We start from the raw sequence: 20,510 nt of genomic DNA, 5'->3' as shown, positions 1-20,510 counted from the left end.
ATCAGGATTGTGAATAGTTCTTACAGAATCTTAAAAGTGTAGAGTTTCCATTTCTATATTTAGCATTTCCTTTCCTTCTGGCAGGGATTTTAAAAAAGATTTGTCATTCACCAGGTTTTTCTTATGAGATTCAAGGACTTCACGGATCCAAAATGCATACCAGAACGGGAATCCCTTCAGGAGAAGGAAGTATTCGGTTGTGAATAATAGAGGTATTCATTGCATGCCAAGGAACGGTTTGGCCACAATACAATCAGGCTACTCTTTAGAGCAGAATTATGCTATACCCCTAATGGAATAGAAGAAAATGGTTATATTATTGTATTAAGCTTAAATTGCAAAATGACTTGGGTGCCTAATCAGTATTGAGCGCTTAGTACAGTGCTCTGCACACAGTAAGCGCTCAATAAATACGATTGAGTGTATTTTTCTCTGGAAACAAAATACAACAGAAAAAGGTTTATTTTACATAATCTAAGCACTTTTTCCTGCTATTTATTAATCAGTGGCATTTGTTGAGCACTTACTAAGTGCAGAGCACTGTACTAAATGCTTAGGAGTACAACAGAGTTGATAGACATGTTCCCTGCCAACAAGGAGCTTAAAGACTAGATGATTTTATATGCATATTTCCCTATAAGTTGCGAGCTCTTTGTGAGCAGGAATTGTCTCTCTTCTTCCACGTACTCTCTAAGCCTTTTACAGAGTGCTAAGAACACAGTAAACATTCAATAAATACCATTGTTTGATTGAAAATGATAATAAACAACAAATCCCAGACCTGCCCTCCAGCTGCCTTGGGAGAGCAGAAACCAAGGGTAGACGAAAAGCACTGAATCAACCTGTAGACGGTAAAATTGCTTTCATTCATTCATTCAATCAATCGTATTTATTGAGCACTTACTGTATGCGGAGCACTCTACTACTAATAATAATGATGGTGCTTACTATGTGCAAAGCACTATTATAAACACTGGGGAGGTTACAAGGTGATGGGTTCTAATCCCGGTTCCGCCACTTGTCAGCTGTGTGACTTTAGGCAAGCCACTTAACTTCTCTGTGCCTCAGTTCCCTCATCTGTAAAATGGGGATTAAGACTGTGAGCCCCACGTGGGACATCCTGATCACCTTGTATTCCCCCCAGCACTTAGAACAGTGCTTTGCACATGGTAAGCGCTTAACAAATACCATCATCATCATTATTATTATTATTATAAGGGTGTCCCATGGGGGGCTCACAATCTTAATCCCCATTTTACAGATGAGGTAACTGAGGCACAGAGAAGTTAAGTGACTTGCCCAAAGTCACACAGCTGACAATTGGCAGAGCCGGCATTTGAACCCATGACCTCTGACTCCAAAGCCTGTGCTCTTTCCACTGAGCCACACTAAGCGCTTGGAAAGCACAATTCGGCAACAGATAGAGACAATCCCTTGTATTGGACTTTTCCAAGCACTTAGTTCAATCCTCTTCGCACATTAAATACTCAATAAAGCCCCCCAAGCCCCCAAACCAAAACAGGACCAATCAATCAACAGTATTCATTGAGCACTTAGTATGTGCAGAGCACTGTACTAAGCGTTTGAGAGAGTATAATATGGCAATGAACAAACACATTCCCTGCCCACAATGAGCTTACAGCTCAGGTAAGTTGAGTGATTTACCCATGGTCATGCAGAGTGTGAGGAAGAGTCAGGGTTAGAGCACAGGCCTGGGAATCAGAAGGTCCTGGATTCTAATCCTGGCTCCTCCACTTGTCTGTTGTGTGACCATGGGCAAGTTACTTCTTTGGACCTCAGTGACCTCATCTGTAAAATGGGGATTGAGACTGTGAGCCCTACAGGGGACAGGGACCGTATCCAACCCGAATCGCTCGTATCCATCCCAGCGCTTAGTACAGTGCTGGGCACATGGTAAGCGCTTAACAAATACCATGATTATTATTAAACCTGATCTCCTGGGCCTGTGTTCTTTCCACTAGACCACACTGCTTTTCTATGGGCCACCAAGTGAAGATTCATCTCGAATCACAAAAATGGAAGGCAAAGATAGCAGTCCTCATGCCTGAATCCCTGTCAGAAACAGAGTCCTGTACAGGACGGACCACAATCAATCAATCAATCAATCATATTTATTGAGTGCTGTGTGCAAAGCACTGTACTAAGCACTCGGTAGAGTACCATATAACTATATAACCGACACATCCACTGCCCACAATGAGCTTACAATGCATCACTCATGATTTTCTGCTCCGATGCTTATTTGGAATAAAAGCAGGGTCTGAATTTCAGACCTCTATATTTATCTCCAGCTTGAAGAACATGAGTCAATGTCCTAATTCGAACACTGCGATGACTAACCTAAGGAATTGATGTCAGAAAGAAAATCTATTTTTTTTCTAACAAAAAAAGCGTCTATTGCTTCTTTGCAGGGAATCCCTGATGAATCACAGATACCTACACCATCCAGGTAACTCCATATTTGGCACCAGAAGGTGCAGAGCTCCGGGGATTTCAGGACTCCACTCGCGTCCTCTGTCCTGTGGCAGTGTTAAAATTTAATTAATACCCAGGGCCAAGGCCTCAAGGAAGAAAGTTGATCATTTGTCTGGAAATGGTTTCTTCTATTCTTAGCCTTCTGTATTTCACCTCCAGGACTTTGGGACATGGGTACGTAATACCCCCTTTATTTTATTTTACACTGGATTCCAGCCTCGGTTTATGTCCCTAAACTAATTGTTTAAAGATGATCTGTTCCTCTTGGAGATTCCCGCCTCCACAGTACGATGGAATCGGGGCGACGTCGCCGTTTCGAAGGTGCCTGTATCCAGGAGGCTTTTATTTCATTTTGCAGGTGGTAGCTGATGCTTGTGTTGTGATGTGTTTTTGTGTTGACGGTGGGCTGTTTGTGGTGTGAGGCAGTGTTTGGTGCATTCACTGAGCAGAAAGAAGCCACTGCTGTTGAGTTTGCCACCATGCTGCTTAGTGGCGTGAACAACCCTCCTAGCATGAGAAGATGGGGTGGTTCTTATCCCAACCACTGGAAAAGTCACCAACAGCAGAATTAGGAGGAATGGGAACGTCCCTGGACCTGCTGACTTGCTCACTTGCTAAGCTACCCTTGCATGAAGAGGACAGCCTGAGGAAATAATAATGATAACTGTGGTATTTGTTAAGCTGTTACTATGTGGCAGGCACTGTACTAAACGTTGGGGTGGATACAAGCAAATCGGGATGGACACAGTCCCCTGTCCCGCATGGATCTCACGGTCTTCATCCCCATTTTCCAGATGAGGAAAATGGTTCTTTTAACCAGGTCCTTTTAACTCCCAGGCCCGGGTTCTAGATACTCAGCCATGTGGCTTCTCCACCCCTGAATTTCAGTGACACCTCCACCGTCACCATCTTTGAGAGGGGAAGTGAAAGACCAGATTTTCCCTTTCCTCACCTCACTCTTCAGGCCTGTTGCTCTGCTACCCTGGAAGACCTACAGGGAACTCCCAGGGTGGGGGCTAGGACAGTGGTGGGGTGACCAATCAATCAATCAATCAATCAATTGTATTTATTGAGCGCTTACTGTATGCAGAGCACTGTACTAAGCGCTTGGGAAGTGCAAGTTGGCAACATATAGAGATGGTCCCTACCCAACAGTGGGCTCACAGTCTAGAAGGGGGAGCAAAGCAGGGACAGAGGGGCGACACACTTTGGCTTAGTGGAAAGAGCACTGGCTGGGAGTCAGAGGCCCTGGCTTCTAATCCCGGCTCTGCCAACTGCTAGCTGTGTGTGCTTGGGCAAGTCACTTCACTTCTCTGGGCCTCAGTTTCCTCAGCTGTAAATGGGGTTTAAATCCTACTCTTTCCTACTTAATAATAATACTAATAATGATGGCATTTATTAAGCACTTACTATGTGCACAGCACTCTTCTAAGCACTGGGGAGGTTACAAGGTGGTCAGGTTGTCCCGCGGGGGGGCTCACAGTCTTAATCCCCATTTTACAGATGAGGGAACTGAGGCCCAGAGAAGTCAAGTGACTTGCCCAAAGTCACCCAGCTGACAAGTGGCGGAGCTGGGATTTGAACCCATGACCTCTGACTCCAAAGCCCAGGCTCTTTCCACTGAGCTATGCTGCTTCTCTACTTAGATTGTGAGCCCCATGTGGGACAGGGACTATGTCTAACCGGAGTAACTTTTATATGTCCCAGCGCTGAGAACAGTGTTAGGCACATAGTAAGCACTTACCAAGTGCCATGATTATTCTCCTTACTATTAATAGTTATTATTTCCCATTACTATGTTGGTAAATTTGACCCGCCTTTTGATGCCGATAGTACTAATCAGTAGATGGCAAGCTCCTTAAAAGGGAGCTTCGCCAGTGTTGGTGAAGCAGCATGGACTAGTGGATAGAGCGCAGGCCTGGGAATCAGAAGGATCTGGGTTCTAATCCTGACTTTTCCACTTGTCTGCTGTGTGACCTTAGACACGTCACTTCTGTGAACCTCAGTGACCTCATCTGGAAAATGGGGATTAAGACCCTGAGCCCCGTGCGGGACAGGGACTGTGTCCAACCTGCTTTGCCCGTCTCCACCCCTGCACTTAATACAGTGCCTGGAACATAGTAAGCGCTTAAAAAAATACCACAGATTATTACTACTATTATTACCAGATCTACTGTCTTGTACTCTCCCCAGGGCTTAGTGCATTGCTCTGCACACGGTAAGTGCTCAATAAACCCCACCGATTGACTGATTAAATGACTGATCATGAGTGCTCTTATTGAGAGCCACTTGGCGTGTGACTTTGAGTTTGCATAAAATAAACTCACCCAGGCAAAGACTCCTTCTTTTAGTATCTGGTAGATCTACAAAAAGAGCCTAGAACGACCACGGTGAGGATGTTTTAATGAGGCGGCTGCATACCATTAAACAGAAATGGCTTTCCTGCAGCTGATAAAACTGAAGACGGTTAAACATAAAACCACAGTTTATGGAAAATGTTGTGACAGAAGAGCCATTATCAGTCATGAAAGGCATCCTCTCCAGATAAAGATCACATTGGTTGTGCTGCCTGACACCCATGTGAGAGACGCTATTTGAGGATAGAGGATCTGTGAGACTAGAACCTGGTGTTTGCTGAATTAAAAACCAATGCTACCCAAGGCTCTCCATCAACCTTATGTAATAAAGCAGACTTTCTCTCACTGTGTGCTTTTTTTTGTCTTTCTCCAACCAGTTTCATAACTTGGTTCTTGTGTCTGATATCTTCATGATAATAATTGTGGTATCTGTTAAACGCTTACTATATGCCAGGCATTGTACTAAGCACTGGGGTAGAGACAAGATAATCAGGTTGGACATAGTCCCTGTCCCACATGGGGCTCACCATCTTAATCCCCATTTATACAGTGAAGAAGCAGCGTGGCTCAGTGGAAAGCACCCGGGCTTTGGAGTCAGAGGTCATGGGTTCGAATCCCAGCCTCGCCACAAGTCTGCTGTGTGACATTGGGCCAGTCACTTAACTTCTCTGAGCCTCAGTTACCTCAACTGTAAAATGGGGATTAAGACTGTGAGCCCCATGTGGGACAACCTGATCCCCCCCAGCGCTTAGAAGAGTGCTTTGCACATAGTAAGCACTTAACAAATACCATCATCATCATCATCATGAAGAAGCTGAGGCACAGAGAAGTGATGTGACTTGTCCAAGGTTACACAACAGACAAGTGGTGGTCAGAATTAGAACCCATGTCCTTCTGACGTCCAGGCACATGCCCTTTCTCCTAGATCATGCTCTTCTTATATAGGCCAGAGAGGGAAACACAGATAGTGTACTTAGACTGCAAGCCTCAAGTCCAACCTAATTATCTTGTATCTCCCTGAGCATTTATTACAGTGTTGAGCATATAATAAGCACTTAACAAGGATTACGGTAATCAAGAGCAAAGTAGGCTTATATCTTCCCTTTCTAGGTACTGAGAGTTAGGGATATAATAATAATAATGATGATGGCATTTATTAAGCGCTTACTATGTGCAAAGCACCGTTCTAAGCACTGGGGAGGTTACAAGGTGATCAGGTTGTCCCACGGGGCCTCACAGTCTTCACCCCCATTTTACAGATGAGGGAACTGAGGCCCAGAGAAGTGAAGTGACTTGCCCAAAGTCACACAGCTGACAAGTGGCGGAGCCGGGATTTGAACCCGTGACCTCTGACTCCAAAGCCCAGGCTCTTTTCCACTGAGCCACGCTGCTTCCCCTGATCTGGGATATCAGGGGTTTTGGGGGGAGTGGGTTATCAAGAGATGGTCCCAAGGTGGAAGACCCCCATCTCTACGAACAGGGATTGTCGAGGGTGATCTGAGGAATGGAGTTTGAAGAGAAATCCTCAATCCAACTGTTTCTGGCCTTCCCAGGTCAGACTGAGTTTCCTGACCCCTCCACCCTAAAGGGGAAAAACAGCACTAAGCAGCCTCGAAGGCTGTTTGCCAGGGAGCAATGAGACCTCTTTCAGTTTCCCAGGAGGTAATTAGAGCAAGGAAAGAACAATCTAGCAAATGGGCCTGGGCTCTCTAAGTGAATAGTGTTCCTTTTTCCTTCTCACTGGTGGGTTTTGCAAGACAAAAGTGATGGAGATCCAGAAACTGTAAGGGGCATCGAGGGGGAGAGAAACCACTCATAACTCACAGAAGGCTACTTCTGAGTAACCGAGGCTGTGATTGAATTTCCAGTCTTTCCGATGGCGGATTTGGCAATTTTGCACAATAAGGATCGATGAAGGATTCCTTTAATGTGGTTTCGAAGTTCCAGAGAAACAAACTCAAAGAACCGTTTGGTATATTTTCCATGACAATAATCCCAGGGGACTGTTTTGGCTGGTGGAGTGTGGAAATGCAGATTCCCTTGTCACTGGTATGGAAACTCTGTTTCACTGTCCTTTCCTTCTCAGACTGGAGGATGTGGTGAGCACAAGGTATGTGCATTGAATTTTTTGAAAATGGTATTTGCTAAGCACTCACTCTATGCCAGGCACTGTACTAAGCGCAGGAATAGATATAAGATAATCAGGTCAGACCACACAGTCTGTGTCCCACAGGGGGCTCACAGTCTTTATCTCCATTTTACAGATGAGGTAACTGAGGCATAGAGAAGGGAAGTGACTTGCCAAGGTCATGCAGCAGACAAGTGGTGGAGCCGGGATTAGAACCACCAGGATTAGAACCCAGGTCCTCTGATTCCCAGGCCTGTGCTCTTTTCACTGGGCCACACTGCTTCTCATCTAAGGATTACAGGAAACATGATCAGAATAAATAATAATAATAATGGTGGCATGTATTAAGTGCTTACTGTGTGCAAAGCACTCTTCTAAGCGCTGGCTAGAACAGCCTTCTGGTTTGAGCTATAGAGTCTGAATTCCCCCCTTTTCCAAATTCCATTTTGGCTGCCTGCTTAAGTTGAGGAAATAAACCCTTAGCGGGAGTTTGACTGTTCTGGGAAGCATTCTTGCCTCGTCTTATGCTGTCGAGTCGTCTCCAACCCATATCGACGCCATGGTCACATCTCTCCCAGAACACCCCACCTCCATCTGCAATCTGGTAACGTATATGGACTCCGAAATGTATGCGATCAACTGCTTTATCTGGATTTCACTATTCCTGCCCAGTATTTTTATACACAGTACACACAAATGTTAATAGCTTGTGCTGGTTTCTCCTTCAAAATAGCAATACTGACATTTGTTATTTCCTTGCAAGCACCGTACAAAGTGCTGGGGAAGAGCCAAAAAAAATCAGGTCAGGCAGAATCCCTGGCCTACTTTGGGCTTACATTCCCAATGGGAGGGAGAACAAGTATTTAATTCCTGTATTGTGGAGGAGGAAATTGAGGCCCAAAGAAGTTAAGTGGCTTTTTCCAAGGCCACCCAGAAGGCAAATAGCAGAGCAGGAATTAGAACCCAGGTGCTCTGACCCCCATGTCTGTGCTTTTTCCACTAGGCCTTATGACTTCTCTGCTAAGGCTATTCTGCCAGGAGTGCACTGCCCAAGTTGCCAAGGGATAATTTAGCCAGAGTAATACCAACGACTTTTATACCAAATGATTTTTAATTTAATGTTTCTGAAACACGATAAAGCGAGCGCTTCTTTGGGGCTTCAAATCCGTCTTCATACCTTCACAACATCCCATTTTGAATATACATGGAGTCATATTACAATTATAGGAATTAATGACTCAGAGGATGCCCTTATGAGGACCGTGAACTCTTCAGTTTGTGACAGTGGGTGTGTTATTCACAAAAGCTGGCAGCCTGAAGGCCCTGGAAGAGTTTTTGGTAAATTTCTGACTTTAAAAACCTGGGATAGGAATCCCTCTCCATTTGCAGGTATACAATTTTCTGAGCTTCGTCAAAGCACGCCTCGGTGGGCTCTTGAATATTCTGATCGATGGCTTTCCTTGTCGGGCTATCAATATTTATCTGAAAAACAAAGGTGGTGGGGGATGTTTCAAAGAAAACATTTCACTGGAATTGACTTTTTATTGGTGTCTGTTAAGTGCTTACTATGTGCCAGGAGCTCGACTAAGTGCTGGGATAGCTACAAGATAATCAGCTTGGACTGTTCCTGTCCCAGCATGGGGTTTACAGTTTTAATCTCCATTTTACAGATGAGGTGACTGAGGCGCAGAGAAGTTAAGTGACTTGCCCAAGGTTTCAAAGCAGGGAAGTGGTGGAGCCAGGTTTATAACCCTGTTCTTTTGAAACTCAGGTCTGTGCTCTATTTACTAGACCATGCTGCTTCTCAAAGACTATTCGCCCAAAGGGTCACTTTGGTGCAAACTTAGAACTACACATTGCTAGATGGTTTATATTTATTGAGTGCCTACTGTGGGAAAGTACAATAGAGTCAATAGACCCTGCCTTCAGGGAGCTTACAATCCAGTGGGACTACCCACTATGTGTGAGAGTGAGTCAAGCAGTGCGGTCTAGAGGAAAGAACAGAGGGCCGGGAGTCAGAGGACCTGGGTTCTAATCCCGGCTCTGCCAATTGCTTGCTGTGAGACCTCGGGCAAGTCACATCATTTCTCTGTACCTCATTTCCTTCATCTGTAAAATGGGGGTCAAATCTTCCTCCCTTCATCTTAGACTGTGAGTCCCATATGGAACTGTGTTCAAACTCATAAACTTATAACTACCCTAACACTTAGAGTGGTGATTAATGCAGAGTGTGTTTTCACAAGTACCATTAAAAAAAAAGTAGTAAAGTATAAAGTGATGAGGTGCCGTGGGAGTTTTGTAGTGGCAGTTGGTGAGGAGAGATAGAAGGTGGGGGGATTAGAGATCCAAGGAAGAAAGTCTTGAAGATAGAGAGAACAGCAGTCTGTTGGATGTGAAGGGGAAGGGAGTTCTAGATAATGGGGGAGGTGGTGAGCAGGAAGTCAGAGGCAGGAGGAAAGAGAAGCAGACACAATGGGAAGGCCGATCTCATCTGTCTCACTGCCGACCTCTCACCCACATCCTGCCTCTGGCTTGGAATGCCCTCCCTCTTCATATCCGACAGACAATCCCTCTCTCCGCTTTCAAAGCCTTATTGAAAGGAACATCTCCTCCAAGAGACCTCCCTGACTAAACCCTCATTTCCTCTTCTCCCACTCCCTTCTGCATCACCCTGATTTGTTTCCTTTATTCACCCCCTCCTCAATCCCACAGCACATACGCAAAAACTGCTCACTCTCGGCTTCAAGGCTGTCCATCACCTCGCCCCCCTCCTACCTTACCTCCCTTCTCTCCTTCTCCAGCCCAGCCTGCACCCTCCGCTCCTCTGCCACTAATCTCCTCACTGAACCTCGTTCTTATCTGTCTCGCCGTCGACCCCCGGCCCACGTCCTCCCCCTGGCCTGGAATGCCCTCCCTCCACACATTCGCCAAGCTAGCTCTCTTCCTCCCTTCAAAGCCCTACTGAGAGCTCACCTCCTCCAGGAGGCCTTCCCAGACTGAGCCCCCTTTTTCAGCTCCCCCTCCCCATCCCCCCTGCTCTACCTCCTTCCCCTCCTCACAGCACCTGGATATATGTTTGTACAGATTTATTACTCTATTTATTTCACTTGTACATATTTACTGTTCTATTTATTTTGTTAATGATGTGCATCTAGCATTATTTTATTTATTCTGATGTCTTGACACCTGTCCACATGTTTTGTTTTCAGTCTCCCCCTTCTAGACTGTGAGCCCATTGTTGGGTAGGGACCACCTTATATGTTGCCAACTTGTACTTCCCAAGTGCTTAGTACAGTGCTCTGCACACAGTAAGTGCTTAATAAATATGATTGAGTGAATGAATATCCCTAATTTATTTATATGAATTCCCCCTTTAGACCTCGAGCGAGTGGTGGGCAGGGAATGTCTGTCAACTGTGTTACATCTAACTCTCCCAAGTGCTTAGTACACAGTAAGTGCTCAATAAATGGATTGATTGATTGATTGAATGGTAGCTTGAGAAGAACAAAATGTGGGAGCTGGGTTGGTGTGGGAGAAGAGAGTGGAGAGGGAGGAGGGAGAGAGTTGACTGAGTGCCTTGTAGTCATGGTCTGGAGGTTCAGCTGCAACTGGAGAGCAAAGGGCAACCACTGGAGTTTTTTGAGGAATGGAGAGAGAGAGATCTCTTGAAGGCAGAGATTGAGCCTAGCACCTTATTTGCATTGTACTCTCCCAAGCATAACACAATGCTTTAAAGTACTCAGAAAATATCCTTGATTGATTATTATTTTTTAAGAAAAATAATTCATGCAGTATTGTCAAGTGTGGACTGTGGAGAGAGGCTGGAGGCAGAGAGATCAGTGGGGAGGCTTATGTAATAATTGGCCCTATCTGCGTGTGTCAGTGAAAAAAAATAGTAATAATAATGGTGGTATTTGTTAAGCACTTACTATGTGCCAAGCACTGTTCTAAGCGCTGGGGGGGATACAAGGTGATCAGGTTGTCCCACGTGGGGCTCACAGTATCCATCCCCATTTTACAGATGAGGGAACTGAGGCCCGCAGAAGTGAAGTGACTTGCCTGAGGTCACACAGCTGACAAGTGGCGGAGCCGGGATTAGAACCCATGACCTCCGACTTCCAAGCCCGGGCTCTCGCCACTAAAGCCACGCTGCTTCTCAAGATGCACGACCAACACGCTGACCACTGAAGGGTTAGTAATGGATTTTTCCCTTGGTTATTTAATTTTATTACGGTATTTGTTAAGTGTGCCAGGCACTGTTCTGAGCACCGGGGTAGATACAAGGTAATCAGGTTGGACACAGTCCATGTCCCACATGAGGCTCGCCGTCTGAATCCTCATTTTACAGATCAGGTAACTGAGGCCCAGGGAAGTGAAATGACTCACCCAAAGTGACACAGAAATGTGATTAGAACCCAAGTCCTTCTGAATCCCAGGCCTGGGAACTAACTATTAGTCCATGCTGCCTCTCCATGTACCATAAGACGAAGACTTCCCAAACATAGTCCTCTGGTGAGTCGAATCTGTGTTTGTTGAGGCAGGCAACATTTAGGGCGTCTTTTAGGGCCTCTGACTCTGTATTTATTTTACTTGTACCTATCTATTCTATTTATTTTATTTTGTTAGTATGTTTGGTTTTGTTCTCTGTCTCCCCCTTCTAGACTGTGAGCCCGCTGTTGGGTAGGGACTGTCTCTATATGTTGCCAGCTTGTACTTCCCAAGCGCTTAGTACAGTGCTCTGCACACAGTAAGTGCTCAATAAATACGATTGATTGATTGATTGACTGATTTGGGGTGACGAGTGGATCCCTAAATAGGGACTCCTCAGATCCCGGAAGACATTGCTGCTTTATCGGCAATCACATCCCCCAAATCCCTAGCCTTCCCTCTTTGCTGTTGATAACCTTACCTCTTTGGGAGACTTGGGCTGAATATACATTTTGTAAAGCTTCCTGGCTTTAGAGAGCCTTCCCTTCCGTGAGGAGATTTTCTTGTAGGTTTCACAGGCCGTCCAGAATTTAATGTTCTCATCGCTGTGCTCTGTCTTCAAGTAGGCGCCGTAGAATACCGGACCATCTAAACGTAAGTGAGAAATCACTTCATTCCGGGGACCTTGATACCTTGTATCGGCAAAACGGATATCCAAAAACATTTGATAAAAGGGGAATTAAAGTTCCCCAGAGAAACAGTGAAGTCTAATGGAAAGACCAAGGGCCTGGGAGCCTGGGTTCTAATCCCAGCTCTGCCACTTTCTGCTGGGTGACCTTAGGAAAGTCACTTGACTTCTCTGATCCATTACTTGTTCTCCCTCCTACTTAGACTGTGAGCCCCACATGTGTCAGGGACTTTGTCTGACCTGATTATTTTGTATCTACCCCAGGGCTCAGCACATTGACTGATTCTTAGTAAATGCTTTATAAATGCTATAATAATAGTATTAGTATTATTAAGTGCTTTATTAATATTGAACAATAAGTTTCACCTTATCTACCGAATGTCTATATGGTTTACTGGAAAGAACACTGTCCTGGGAGTCAGAGGACCTGGGTTCTAAATCCGGCTACACCTCATACCTGCTGTGTACCCTTGGGCAAGTCACTTCACTTCTCTGTGTCTCAGTTACCTCATCTGTGAAATGGGGATAAAGACTGTGAGCTCCATGTGTGGGACAAGGGCTGGGTCCAATCTGATTATCTTGTATCTACTCCAGCGTTTTGTACAGTGCTTGGCACCTAGTCATCACTTAACAAATGCCACAATAAACAAAAAAAGATAGCACTCTGGAGAATTTGCTAATGATATAAATGAAGGGCTACAGGTAATCAGTAATGCAGTGCAGAGTCTATATTAAGCGCTTAGTACAGTGCTCTGCACACAGTAAGTGCTCAATAAATATGATTGAATGAATGAATTAGATCAAGCATTTGCTTTATTGGTATGCTTTAAACTGTTTTCTTCTTTATTTGGTGCTTCTGAGGTTGAGTGCCACACTCAGCTCTCTAGCTCGTTAACTCATTATGGTATTTGTTGAGCATTTATTACGTGCTAGGCTCTGTACTAACCTCCAGTCACACAGCTGACAAGTGGCGGAGCTGGGATTAGAACCTACGGCTTGCCACTAAGCCACGTTGCTGTCCCCATCTTCAAAGCCCTTCTAAAATCACGTCTCCTCCAGGAAGCCTTCCTTGACTAACCCCTCATGGACCCACTCTATTCTCCCTCCTTCAATGTCACCTTTTTTTTCAGTGGTATTTGTTGAGCGCTTCCTATGTGCCAGGCACTCTACTGAACGCAGGTTGGACACCGTCCATGTCTCGCATGAGGCTCACAGTCTTAATCCTCATTCTATTACAGATGGGGGAACTGAGGCACAGAGAAATGAAGTGACCTTGGGGTCACAGCAGACAAGTGATGGAGCCTGGATTAGAACCTAGGTCCCTCTGGCTTTCTGGCCCGTGCTCTAGCCGCTAGCCATGCTGCTTCTAAACTATGCTTTTCAATTATGCACTTAACTCCATCCTCCCAAAGCACTTTGATAATCCACCCCAGCACCATAACACATACATACATACATATCACGTATACACATAACCCTGCACTTTTGTTGCTTTCATGCTCTAGAATTTATTTTAACGTCTATTTCCCTTACAAGAGAGTAAGCTCCTCCAGTAATCATGTCTACTAACTATTGTACTCTCCCAAGTGATTATTTACAATGTATTGAACACAGTAGGTGACCAATAAATACCACTGATTGAGTATGGAGACCCACGTTCTGGCCCCAGCCCTGTTACTGGCCTGCTCTGTGACCTTGGGCAAGTCACCTGGTATTAGTTGGCTCATCTGTAAAATGGGCGTTTTGGGACTAACACTTTCTCCTCCCAAGGCAGCAAGGTCTCCAAAGCTGGAATCCTAATCATCAATCGTATTTATTGAGCGCTTACTATGTGCGGAGCACTGTACTAAGCACTTGGGAAGTACAAACTGGCAACATATAGAGACAGTAACTACCCAACAGTGGGCTCACAGTCTAAAAGGGGAAGACAGAGAACAAAACCAAACATACTAACAAAATAAAATAAATAGAATAGATATGTACAAGTAAAATAAATAAATAAATAGAGTAATAAATATGTACAAACATATATACATATATACATGTGTATATATATATATATATATATATATATATATATATATATATATATATATATAATCAACACCTGATCCTCTTTCCTTTCTAAGGCCAAGATTAACTACACCTTTCATCCATTACAGTGTGATGACAAGAGGGCAGGTAAAGATTTAAGACTATACTGGATGGTCACATAATCTCTAAACTCTCTGTCGGCAGGAAATGTGTCTACGGACATTGTTGGAGAATACTCTCCCAATATCTTAGTACAGGGCTCTGCTCTCAGTCAGTGCTTGATGAAAACCAGAGGTCGATTGGGAGTACCCTATTAATAGCAGTGCTATTGGTATTTTCAATCTGAGTCGACTTCAGTCCCTGGAACAAGCAGGGTACATGTGAATAGGAGTGATTTGGTAGCAGCCACTGTTTTCCCAGTGGCCTATTCAAAGTTGGTATATCTATAGCTGATGATCCCTTTCAAATCTTCACAGGTGAAATTCAAGGGCAAAGGATGTCAATTCCAAAGACAAAGGACATGATTCCCAAATGCAGACATCACCACTGCGGTGCACGTGCTAATTACAAGAAAGACAAGAATCTATTTTTGAAGGGCCCCGATCAGCAGGTCTTTCGAAGCGGTGCCCGTGATGTTTGATCATTTTCAAATGGAAACATCTGTTCAACAATCAGAGATCCTAAGCTACACCTGGTCTTTCCAGCGAGAACACCATTTTCTCTGAGGATGGAGGATTGGAGCTGACTAGTTGTAGGAAGTCTTTCTTCGAGAGCCAATCTTCAAAAGCCAAACAGCCCGAAATAATCAAGCTGCTTGCTAAATGCGTAGCGTTTCAGCCTACACAAGCAGGAGGTTGCTGTTTCACTTTTTCCTAAATTTAGAAAGGTAAGATTCAACTTTGTAGTAATTGTCACTATTTGTGCGTGCTGAACAGAGAAGTAGTGTGGCCCAACAGAAAGAGCACAGGACTGGGAATCAGGATATCTGGGTTCTAATCCAGACTCAGCCACTTGCTTGCTGTATGGAAGCAGGTCACTTCTCTGTGCCTCAGTTTTTGCATCTGTCAAGTGGGGTTTCAAGTGTGGGCTTAGGAGACGGGATCTGGTCATCTTGCACTTTCCTGAGTGTGTGCCCTATAACTATTTTCACATATTTACCTCTTTTAAAATATATTTGCTATCCAGAAGACTGAGAGAAACTACAGATTCCTCAACTCTGGTTTTTGTTTTGGGGTGATTGTGTTCTGTGTGCGTTTAGTATTGGGGTAGGTACAAGTTAAATGAGTCAGACATGGTCCCAGATGGGGCTCCCAATCTAAGTTGGATGGAGAAGAAGTATTGAATCCCCATTTCGCAGTTGAGGAAACTGAGCAGTCTAAGTTGGAAGGAGAAGAAGTATTGAATCCCCATTTCGCAGTTGAGGAAACTGAGGTCAGGGAAGCGAAGTGACTTACCCAAGGTCACACAACATACAGTATTGAAACTGGGATCAAAGCCCAGGTTCTGTGGCTCCCAAGTAGTGTTCATCCCCCTAGGCTAATCTGCTTTCCACTTTGGTGATCCACACGCACATTTTCTATAAATGATGAGCCGGCTCCTAACCAAGGCCAGCATAAATTCATTCACTCAACCATATTTACTGAGTGCTTACTGCGTGCAAAGCACTGTAGATCTCGAATGACTTACGTTTAGTGCTCATCAGCTTGTCGAAAGACTGCGACCACTGGAAAACCTCCTCCAAGGTAAGGCTGAGAAATCAGACGAAAGGTTGTTGATTCCAAAACCAACCCAGTTCTCCCCCCACTCTCTCTCCCTCCGATTCCCCACTCCTTCCATCTGTGGTCGGGGCAGGTCACTTGGTGACCTTGGGCAAGTCACTTCATTTCTCTGTGCCTCAGTGATCTCATTTGTAAGATGGGGATTAAGACTGTAAGCCCTAGTGGGACAGGGACTGAGTCCAACCTGATCACCTTGTGTCTGCCTCAGAGCTTAGCACAGTACCTGATGCATAGTAAGTGCTTAACAAATGCGATCTTTATTATTATTATTATTATTATTATGTACATATCCATCATCTATTTCTATTAATGTCTGCCTCCCTCTCTAGCTCATTTTGGGCCGGGAATGTGTTTACCAACTATGTTATATTGGTATATTGTACTCTTCTAAGCACAGGGCTCTGGCCAGAGTAAAAGCTCAATAAATATGATTGATTTTACCAGCTGGGCTCCAGAGTCAGTGCACCATTGACATTCAGGGATAAGGACTTGAAAGTTCATGAGAAAATGAACTGAAACAACATAACACTTCATCGATGTGTGATTTAGGATGTGAATCCACTTTCAGTGGGGCATTGATCTCTCTATTACCTGAAGATACAGCTTTGTGAATTTGAAATAGCAGACACATAGTCGAAAGTCTGTCATGAGAAGCGGTGTGGCCTAGTGGAGAGACCAAGGGCCTGAGAGTCAGAGGACTTGAGTTCCAATTCTGACTCTGCTGCCAACTGGCTGCTGCGTGACCTTGGGTAAGTAGTCACTTAATATCCCTGTGCCTCAGTTTCCTCATCTGTAAAATGAGGGTTCAATACCTGTTTTCACTCTTACTTAGACTGTGGGCCCCATGTGGGACAGGGACTGATCATCTTGTCTCTGCCCCCGAACTTAGAACAGTGTTTGACAAATAGTACTAATTAATTATTAGTACTATCACAATTTTTATTTATGAATCTCTTGGACCATCTTAGAATGCTTGTTTGAATAGCACACAGGTTTGCTTTCTAATATAAGTAGTGGAAAGATCACAAAAATGAGAATGAGAATACTTGGATTCTAATCCAGGCTCTTCTACTTGCCTGAGAGTTGACCCTGGGCAAGTCACTTAAACTCCCCTGTGCCTTAGTTTCCTAATCTGTAAAGTGTGGATTAAATACCTTCTCTCTCTTTCTTAGACCGTGAGTCCCATGTGGGATAGAATCTGAGTCTGTCCTGATTATTTTGTGATGAAAAATCTACGGAACTCAAACTGGATTTTTTTTTAATGATATTTGCTAAGTGCTTATTACATGTTGAATACTGTTTTAAGTGCTGGGGTAGATACAACTGAATTAGACCGAGAGCTCATTGTGGGTAGGAATGTGTTGTTATATTGTCCTCTCCCAAGCACTTAGCACAGTGTTTTGCACACAATAAGTGCCCAATAAAAATGATTGAATGGATGAACTGATGAATGAATGGATGAAGAGAAACAGTGTGGCTCAGTGGAACCTGATTCTAATCCTGGCTCTGCCACCCTCCTGCTGTGTGACCTTGGCACAGTCACTTCACTTCTCAGGGCCTCAGTTTCATCACCTGCTAAATTTGAATTCAATACTTGTACTGAATTCAATACTTTGTACTTCCCAAGCGCTTAGTACAGTGCTCTGCACCCAGTAAGCGCTCAATAAATACGATTGATTGATTGTTTCCCTTCCTACTGGGAGCCCCAGGTGGGATGGGGACTGTGTCCGATCTGATTATCCGGTCTCTATCCCACTTTATAGTACAGTGCTGGGCACATAGTAACCGGGAACAAATACCAAATTTTATTTTTAATCCCGCATTAAAGAAAACGTGCCCCAAAGTGTATGTTCCCAACTATTCCAAGTTCGCAGTACAATGTTCTGCACATAATAAGTGTTTGATAAACATGACCAGTTTCACATAGTTCTAGAAGGACATTCCTAATCCTGTCTGGGCAATCTCTCCAGCACACGTGTGTGGACAGAGTGGATATACACAACCTGGGGAACTGCGTCTGTCATTCCACTGAGCTGTAGGAAGTCTGAATTTTTCTCCACTAGCCGTAGTACTCTTTTTGTTTTTATTTTGTGAACTTGTCCTCATCATTTATATTGTTTCTGTGATTTATTGTTTCATTACTCCTCACGTATCTGCCACCAGCCCTCTCTCTCTACTTTTTATTCTTAGACGGTGAGCCCCTCAATATATATATCAAATTTCCACCCTCGCATTCTTTCCCAGCTCCTCAATACAGCTCCGTGAGCACAGTAAGCACAGGATAAATACCTTTCCTACTATTGCCGCTACTCTGGGAATCAGCAGGTGTAGTGGAAGGGAGTCGATCCGAGGTCTGGGGTTACGGGTTCGAATCAGACCTCTGCCACCAGCCTGCTGTGTGATGTTAGGTAAGCCACTTAACCTCTCTGTATTTCAGTTTCTTCATCTGCAAAATGTGGCTAATAGCTGCTTTTCTACCTACCTGAGTTGTTAGGAGGGCAAAAATGAGATGAGTAACGTGAGGTTGCTTTGAGAATAATAACCCTCTATAAAAACCAAGCTAAGATTATCACTATCCCTAGAAGATGATCTAAAAGGCAAAATGGTATTTTTGAAGTAGCCAAGATATTAGGGTCCCATTTAGTATCCTGAAAGACAATAAACAGCATGGCCTAGTGGAAAGATCCTGGGCCTGGAAGTCCGAAGGATCTGGGTTCTAATCCCGCCCTGTCACTTGTCTGGTGTGTGACCTTCTACTCCATTTTTTAGTACAGTGGCTGACATACTGTAAGCGCTTAACAAATACCATTAAAAAAAACCATCAGTTCCTGAAGTTATTCTGTTCTGTTTACTAATAACCCAAATCAGCTATGTTCATTTTAGGCTCATCTGAAGAGTAAGGACTTTTTATAATAATAATAATAATAATGATGGCATTTATTAAGTGCTTACTATGTGCAAAGCACTGTTCTAAGTGCTGGAGAGGTTACAAGGTGATCAGGTTGTCCCACGGGGGGCTCCCCATTTTACAGATGAGGTAACTGAGGCACAGAGAAGTTGTGACAATTGGCGGAGTTGGGATTTGAACCCATGACCTCTGACTCCAAATCCCCGGCTCTTTCCACTGAGCCACTCACTCTCTCTTCACCGACTTCTCTGATTTGGGCCCTAATCCAAGATCCTAAGTAATCACCAGTTTGTTTTTTTTTTCCCACAAACTCTAACCTTGAAGGCTGTATTGTATTTATTATTCTATTTGTTAAGCGCTTACTATGGGTCAAGCACTGTTCTAAGTGCTGACTATAAATGCCTCAAAATAATACCATTAACCGATTGTTAGTGATGCTAATTTTGGATTTCCAAGGCCCTTTTGAACACTACCTATGAATTTGCATCAGTGAGCATTTATATTGAATATGTGAAGCAACAAATTCAGGAACAGAATATGCCTCTGAACTTTCATCAGGGTCAGAAAATCAGAAACTCACACGAACTGAGTGCAACTGGCCTGGATATATTTTGATTATACACGGTGGATTTTTTTTTTTTACATGGTATCTGTTAAGCTGTATGTGCCAGACACTCTATTAAGTGCTGGGGTAGATACAAGATATTTGAGTTAGACATAGTCCCTGTCCCACATAGGGCTCACAGTATTAATCCCTATTTTATGGATGTAGTAACTGAGAGAACAGATTATTTAAGTGAATTTTCCAAGGTCACACAGCAAACGAGTGTCTGCAGAATGGGGATAAGAATTCAGATCACCTGACTCTCAGGCCCAAGCTCTTGACATTAGGAAACACTGCATACTTTCAGAAAAAAACCAAAGAGCAAGTAAGTGGAGACTGGAATAAAGAAGATTTCTCACCAGGCATCATGGAACTTTACTGAGTGTTGATGGAAACTGCTGCAGTTAGTTTGAGGACCCATTCACCAATAAAGTGAAGAAGATTGAAAAGCAGAGCCAAAAAAGAATCATAGGGGGATGATGAGGAAACATTTGGACTTATGCAAAGGTTAAATCTGATCTCTTTCTCTTTCTAAAAATTCAAAAAGTTCCTGCTAGGTTTAGGCTATCAGTTTGCATCAGCGCTGGGGCTTAACAGTGAAGTGCTATTTGGATGATTGATTTTAAAAAAAACAAAACAAAAAACATTTCCATGAAATAATGACTGACTCATTGTTCTTTGATTATTAGAGCTTATTGAATAATAACCTAAAATAACCCTTTTACTCCATGAAGAGAAAATGCAAGTACTCCATGTACATGCACATACCTGCTCTTCACAAGCCACATCCATAGCTACCACAGAGAGCAGGCTAAAATCGACAAGTGTGTCTAGACATTTCTGTCTACAGTTACATAGCTCAATCCTTCTGGACTTAATTTGGTCACTTAGACAAGAATTCTGCTGAATCAGATGAGAGGAGACATGTCTGTCTTTCCCTCTAGACTCTAAGGTCCTTATGGGCAGGGAACGTCTGCCGATTCTGTTGTATAGTACTCTCCCAAGGGCTTAGTACAGTGCTCTGCACATAGTAAGTGCTCAATAAAACCACTGATTGATTGATTGAAACGTTTGGAAATGACTGCTTTG

The 20,510-nt window shown here is 43.8% G+C and overlaps 1 protein-coding gene across 1 annotated transcript; it reads right to left on the bottom strand.

Annotated features, from left to right (window-relative positions):
• Positions 1 to 8,274: 8,274 nt before the first annotated feature.
• LOC119938690 (regulator of G-protein signaling 13-like) lies at positions 8,275 to 20,213 on the bottom strand. Its single transcript, XM_038758602.1, has 8 exons — positions 20,190 to 20,213; positions 19,801 to 19,952; positions 18,392 to 18,455; positions 16,501 to 16,572; positions 16,351 to 16,397; positions 15,818 to 15,879; positions 11,891 to 12,057; positions 8,275 to 8,463 (listed from the first exon to the last, which is right to left on the bottom strand). Exons 1-8 carry the CDS (start codon positions 20,211 to 20,213, stop codon positions 8,275 to 8,277), a joined length of 777 nt encoding a protein of 258 aa, XP_038614530.1.
• Between the last annotated feature and the right edge of the window lie 297 nt (positions 20,214 to 20,510).

This window comes from Tachyglossus aculeatus, chromosome 16, assembly GCF_015852505.1.
Source record: "Tachyglossus aculeatus isolate mTacAcu1 chromosome 16, mTacAcu1.pri, whole genome shotgun sequence".
Lineage (NCBI taxonomy): Eukaryota > Metazoa > Chordata > Mammalia > Monotremata > Tachyglossidae > Tachyglossus > Tachyglossus aculeatus.
This window is presented reverse-complemented; position numbering and strand designations above follow the sequence as displayed.

Coding starts and splice junctions, on each gene's coding strand:
- LOC119938690 (XM_038758602.1), bottom strand. CDS start 20,213: ATGGATGTGGCTTGTGAAGAGCAG. Junction 16,398..16,500: donor TCACAAAGCTGTATCTTCAG/GTAATAGAGAGA, acceptor TGAACTTTCAAG/TCCTTATCCCTGAATGTCAA. Junction 15,880..16,350: donor CTGACTCTGGAGCCCAGCTG/GTAAAATCAATC, acceptor CTGATTTCTCAG/CCTTACCTTGGAGGAGGTTT.